Raw genomic sequence first — 6,947 nt, 5'->3', positions numbered from 1 at the left:
ACTTCCCCAAGCAATCTTCCATGCATGTGAACCTTTGTTGGCCACCAATATAAGCCCAAGAGCCTCCATCCCTGTGAGCAATCCATCAATACGTTGAAGTTCATGAGTGGATGACTTTGAGGCAATCTGTATTGCATCAATGTTCCACTAATTTTGTTTTCCTTTCTCTTATTCTAATCTGTTCCTCTTGATGCATAAAGGTCTACACAAATTACAAGCAGAAGCAAATTCAAATACGTTATTACTAAAACAAACTTGTCTTCTTTCAGGTCAAATAGCAAACTTGAATGCAGTAGCAACTACAACAATCATATATTATTATAAGTGGGAAGCTACCAACTTAAAAGTTGAATTACTATTTTACCCTTATTTTATCTCTAAACTAAATAAATATTAAGATATAATTAATTTAATATTAAATAATATTTTTTTATTTAAATTCATGCCTCTAGACACGATGGTTCAAATTCTTTTGGGAAATAGTTACAATGAAGAGGAAAGACCAAAAGTTGTATTTTCCTTAATAAATGTGTATATCAGTTACAATGAAGAGGAAAGACCAAAAGTTGTATTTTCCTTAATAAATGTGTATATCAATTCTTCTTTATCAAAAATCAATTTAATTTTGGCTTGGGATTGTGTCAGTGATTATTTTTTATCACCTTTTGTTGTTAATAGAGAAAAGATATTCAAGATGTAGTATAGACACTAAAGGTAATTTCATTCATATTGAATCTTTATGTTTTTTCTTTTTATTATTTTATTTATTTAATCTTGATTTTGTTTATTGTATTTTAATATATTTTCTTTAAGTTTTTTATCTTGTTTTCATCAAATTGTGCTAAGAATCTGTAATACAATTTGTTAATTTTGTGTGATCTTTTTAGTGTTATGTGTTTTTTATTCTTCTTTTTTAATATTAGATTTTGATGTATTCTTTGAATATTAACTTTTTTATTGGTTTTATGGTATTTGATATGCTTAGCCTCATTGTGGTTTCAATCTAGACTAGAAGAGGTTTACACCGTTATTATTTTATTTGTGTGGTCTTGTTAATATGTTGTATCATTGAATGTTTTTTTTATATTTATTTTTTGACTATTTTTAGTAATTTTGAAATGTATTCTCGAGGTATTGCTCAATTTTATACGTTATGTGATAGTTTTCTATTTTTTACCTTGGGATTTCAATTTTTGTTGGTTCTTTGACGAACTTTTTCATCCTTTAAGAAATGTAGTTATTACTGTCAACACATAATATAGGATCATAGAGACATTAACTTTCAAAAAGTCATCGTAGTAATGCCACTTTTATGGTAACAATTAAAATAATAAGGTTGAACCTCACTTTTATGGTACCAATTAAATTGAAAAATTGAAAAGTTATGCATATATGTAATACAAGTGTATGTAATACAAATGACCAGTGAATAAATATATGGTTCTCATATCTATATTTGATAATAGGGTAATATTACTTGATGTTTCAATTGATTCACAAAATTTGGAGTACACATATCACCCTTCATTGTTTTAAATTTATGAGTATTTTTCTAAAAAATCTACTTTATGCCTCATTTATATATTTTATACTTGTGTCATTTAAAAAAATAGAATATTAATTAATAGGGTACACGTGCGTTGCACGTGAGCAAAGACTAGTCTCTTTAAAAACAAAAAACACAGTTCATAGTTTGCACTGATCCCACCAAGCCAACGACTTTACAACAACACTAAAATACGAAAAACATTAGGGTATATACGTATTTAAAATCTAAATAGAAGAAGAAAAATACTAACTACTTGATACTTTTATTAGATTACACTTTTATTAATTCAGTACAATACAATACAAATGATGAACATTACAAACTCCCATTACAATTATCATAATCTTATCTGAATAATAATGTTGTAGAGTAGTTATTAGCACACAACTCCTTTTCCATCCATACCACTTGAACACTTGAAGTCATCATACTCTTGATTATTAGTAGTGGAAAATCTTGAAACAGCACAATCAGTGGAGAAAATACTTGAGGATGCAAATTCTTTATCCCCACCTAAAACAGGCATTTCAATTCCCATTTTCACTCTGCTCACATAATTACTTCCATAAGTTTGTCCCAATACTCCATTTACCTTCTCACTCAATGAGTAAAACTTGAACCCCAAATCCAAATGAGCAAAACAATCGTCTTCAGTAATACCATACTTATGAATCCTCGATTCCTTTTCTGTTATCGGAACCACTCTAGCTTTTATCTGGAAATTCCCTTCAACTTCAATCACAACAGAGTTAGTATCGCGATTTCTTGTGATTGTAGTGTTTGAATCTGGTTCTAAGTACTTGACCCCTTCGCGATTAGGAAGGGTGATTGATTGTCCATCGAAGGCTAAGTCTAGACGATCCAATGCATCGTTCCATGTTGATGTCTTTTTGGCACTTATGAACAATTTATGATTGTTATAGAGAATTCCAAGAGATTGTACCCAAGTGAAGTCTCTCTTCATGTTTTCGTTCCTCCTACCGATGAAATGAGCATTGATGTGGAGATTGGAATCGGTTACTAAGCAAAAATTATCGTCTTTTTTGCCATGGAAGTAGAATGTTAGTCCATCAGCTCCTACAAATCTTGGATCTTGACAAACTGCCCCTGGCCTATTGCAGTCTGCACATCACCACAACGTCAAAATGTCAGGTTTAATGATTTCTCAGATGGTCATTCAACTAATACTGTACTATCTTAGAAAGTCATCTCTCTTCATGATTCAAAATTTCTTAAAAGTGACTTTCTGAGATAATATCTATTAGTTTTTACTTTATTAAGTGACCATATGGGAAATCAACTCTCATAGTACTACGTCATCTATACACCCTAGTTATATCGCTTAAAATTGTTCATAATGATAAATGCATCTTCAGGGTTAATATATTAAAGATGAGCTTATAGATTTAGGAATCATACCACAAATGGGGCTGCAAGTGACACAATCAACTTCACAAGTATTGGGACATGCACTTGGACATTGATGCTCTTGGCGGTAGCATTGAGGGTACAACTTATTCTTACAAGAGACACTTTTTCCTCCTGCAGCTTGATCTGGTGGGGGTGGTGAGTTAGGAGTAGAAGGAGGAGTAGGAGGTGTTGGCAATGGAGGCGATAATGGTAAACAGACGGGTTGACATGAGTCACAGTCAGCTATACATGAACGCGGACAATTAGCAGGGCATGCAAAGGTCTTACGATAACATTTTGGGAATTTCTTGTCTTGGCATTTTACTTTCATAGGTGAACGAGGTTTTGGTGGTGGAAGTGGTGGAGGAACACAAATAGGTTGGCATGAGTCACAATCAACTATACATGTACGCGGACAATTGACAGGACAAAAAAGGTCTTTGTGATAACATTTTGGGAAGTTCTTGTCTTGGCATTTCACTTTCTTAGGTGAACGAGGTTTTGGTGGTGGAAGTTGAGGAACACAAATAGGTTGACATGAGTCACAGTCAGCTATACATGTACGCGGACAATTGACAGGACAGAAAAGATCTTTGTGATAACAACTCGCGAATTTCTTGTCTTGGCATTTCACTTTCAAAGGTTTAGGAGGTCCACCCTCAGCCAAAACCACAAGAAGGAGGAGGAGGATCGTGGCGAGAAGCCCAAAACTTGTTTGAGCCATTGAACTAAGAAAATCAATAATAGGAAGTTATTCTCAAGGGTGAAATACTTGGAATGTATATGGTCTCCTTTTATAGGTGTTAGGTTTAGAAACTTAAGAGTGAAACTACCTACTTATTAAAACAATTCCATACTATTAATTCCCTCCATTTTATTTTGTTGGTCTATACTCTTCATTTTAAGACAATATCTCTTTTTTTTGGGTCTCTAATTATAACTTTCCATGTGACATACAGAGTAGTTATTAAGAGCACAAAATTAAAGAACATTTTTGATACGTTCTGCATCTCCCGCAAGATAGAAAGTCTTCTTTACTTTCTAAAACTCTGTGCCAAATTAAAAAAATAGTTAATTAAATGGAGGAGTTCTATATGTTTTTGGGCCCCTTGAATCTAGCATGCATGCATGGCTACTTGGCTGTTATAACATGCCTTGTTCCTTAATGCATGGCTTCTCTTTGGGTATCAGCAATCCAAAAGTCAAGCAAAAATATGTTCAGTATCAGTTTAAGGTCGTGTTTGGCCTCAACTTCTGCATTTAGTTTTGACATGATGATTTTGAAAAATAAATTTGTGTTTTTGGATTGAATTTTTAAAGCGATATTTAATTTGGAGAATGAAAACTTGTTGTTGATTGAGTTGGTTTTCGGAAATAAATTTTGATTTGGCCAAGCTTCTGAAATGTCAAAAGTTCTTATAATTTGTTTCATGGAGTGAAGATGTGCTTGTGATAAGTCCTTCTGAATAATAAGCAGAGCTAATTTAAATTTAATGTTTTAGTGTTTTTGGCTTTTTAAAACAAAAAACTACCCATATGAAAATATTCATATTTACCTAATTATTAACAGTAACTTCCTAATTTGACTAATAAAAATACTTCTTGAGAATATCAGCCAAATTAATTGAACAAAACCACTTATCAATAAGTTGATTTCAACTGGCTTCTGGGCCATTAAAGTCATCGCTTGGAGCCTCATATTTTTTTAGGCTTTCATTTTTAAAAAACAATAACTTAAATATGTTTTTTTTAAAAAGTGTTATGTGTACTCTGAGTGCTATGATTTCTAGTAAGAAAAATGCATATGTGATAAATATAACCTGATTTTCGTAAGAAACAATTTGATGAAAATATGGATGACGAAATCACTAAGTCCCTTGAAGAATCTTTAGAGTTGAGTACTTTAGATATGTCGAATAGATCAAAGTATTTTTTCAGTTCAAAATAGATTTGAACCAATTGAAACATATAAGAATATTTTTGATTTCTTATTTAGTGGTAAAATATTTAGATTAGTAGATGATGAAAATTTTAAAAAATATTGTTTTAACCTTGACCTTTCTTTAACCATAATAGTTATTCTGATATTGATGGTTTAAATTTGTTTTTTGAACTAAGAGCGTTAAGAGAAATAATAAAAGTAGAATATAATGATCTAATGAAAATACTCAATTAAATAAAAAAAACTTTATTTTTCAAATACACATATTGCTTATAGGATAATATAACAATTTCTGTAACCGTTGCCTGAGCCGATTTTTTTTAATAAAAATTAAAATTGATTATATCTTCTTTAAGATCAACAATGTCTCAAGAGAGATTGGATGAATTAATCATATTATCATTTGAAAAAACATTATTATAGAAGATTGATTATAAACCAGTACTTAATGACTTTGCATCTAAAATAACTAAAATTGTTCATTTTAAATAAAAGAATATGATGAAAAAATAAAATATTAGGGTCTCTGTCTTGAGTTGAACTTTAGGTCCTTAATGTTGTTAAGTCGGCCCTGCGATTGACCAAACAAACTATAAATTTTGTTTTGAATAAATTAATGACAATGTTTTCTCTAAACTAAACTAGCACAGCTAGAATCGTGATTGGATCACCATCGTAATAGTTTATCTTACTAATTACCAGACTTATTTGTTGACATGACACAAAACAACATGTTAGAAATCCCAAAAGTTTCATAAGAAAATTTATCGATTGATCGAGTAGTATAATCTTGTTAATTAAACTTAATACAGGGAGGTCCTTATATATACTTGGCAAAATAATAAGTATAGGGTCCAACTTATAAATAGAACCGAGTACAAGAGTGTCCCAGGTCATTTCGTCATTATATTTTTGGTAGTAATGGCAACTCATTGCTCTTATATTATGCTTTTGAATAATAAATCCAAGTATGAATATGGACCGATTATTGCTTTTTTGTTAAGCCATTCAAAATATATAATATGTTAATGTTATTAAATTAAGAACAAGTGGTTTGCTTACTTTTAGTTTTAATATTGCATTTAAACTTGTCAACAATAATATCTAAATAAGTTTGTACAGAATAAAGCTGTATGTTTACTAAAGAAAGCAAAGGTGTGTTTGACTGTTTCTCCTCATTCTCTTTCTTTTCTAGGGAAGTATTTATTTGGGAAACAAATTAAATTGTCGGTAAACCTATATTATTTTAATTTCCAACATCCATATATTGAAAAATATAATGAGAAAGAAATTAAAATACATTTTTATGTCATATGTTTACTTACTTATATCTAAAATAAAGTATAAAGCAAATAGAGTCAAATAAGTGAAAATGTAGGATCCTTTATCCTCCAAAATTACACTCAAATGGAACTACAAGTTGTAGACCTTTTTATTTAAAAGCAACGGTTTTGAATCCAACTTTTTGAGTCACTTTTTCTTAAAAGATGTAATATGTTTGAAGCTCGTTGCCATCAAATTTGTCTGGTGCGTGTTACCTTTTTTATATAATTTTTGCAAGTTATTTTATAGAAATGAGGTTTTATCCTATGCACTTTAAAAGAATAGCGACTGAGAATTTTCCTTATCATAAAAAAATCACTATTGGTCAAAATATTTATAGGAATATTTTCCAAATTTGTGTATTCTACAAAATCTATTGTTGTCTACTTATAAAAAAAGATCAATTTTTTTAGTGTTGTATTTAAAATTTTAAAAAGTATTGTAACATGCAATTATTATATTGAAGCTACATAAATCATTATATCAATTTTTCAAATTTTCTTGAGTTACTTTTTATTGTTGTAATATATTATTATATTTTTTTGTTGGAAATTCGTATTGTTGATATCCTTACGTCATATGCTACAAGTATGGCGATTTTTCCTTAAAAATGAATCGTTTGAACAAATTATAAAATAATAACTAGGCTTCATTTATAAGAATCTAGAAAAATGGTGTTTAAATAAGATATATATGGAGCTTTTAAAAAAAAAAAAGGGGGGG

General features: G+C 30.2%; 1 protein-coding gene across 1 annotated transcript; it reads right to left on the bottom strand.

The window, feature by feature from the left end:
- Positions 1–1,787: 1,787 nt before the first annotated feature.
- LOC107027365 lies at positions 1,788–3,896 on the bottom strand. The gene is made up of 2 exons (XM_015228541.2): positions 2,969–3,896; positions 1,788–2,671 (listed from the first exon to the last, which is right to left on the bottom strand). Exons 1-2 carry the CDS (start codon positions 3,681–3,683, stop codon positions 1,926–1,928), a joined length of 1,461 nt encoding a protein of 486 aa, XP_015084027.1. The 5' UTR covers positions 3,684–3,896; the 3' UTR covers positions 1,788–1,925.
- Between the last annotated feature and the right edge of the window lie 3,051 nt (positions 3,897–6,947).

The sequence above is a fragment of the Solanum pennellii genome, chromosome 8 (assembly GCF_001406875.1).
Source record: "Solanum pennellii chromosome 8, SPENNV200".
Lineage (NCBI taxonomy): Eukaryota > Viridiplantae > Streptophyta > Magnoliopsida > Solanales > Solanaceae > Solanum > Solanum pennellii.
The sequence above is the reverse complement of the archived record's forward strand: the minus strand, read 5'-3'. Positions and strand labels throughout refer to the sequence as shown.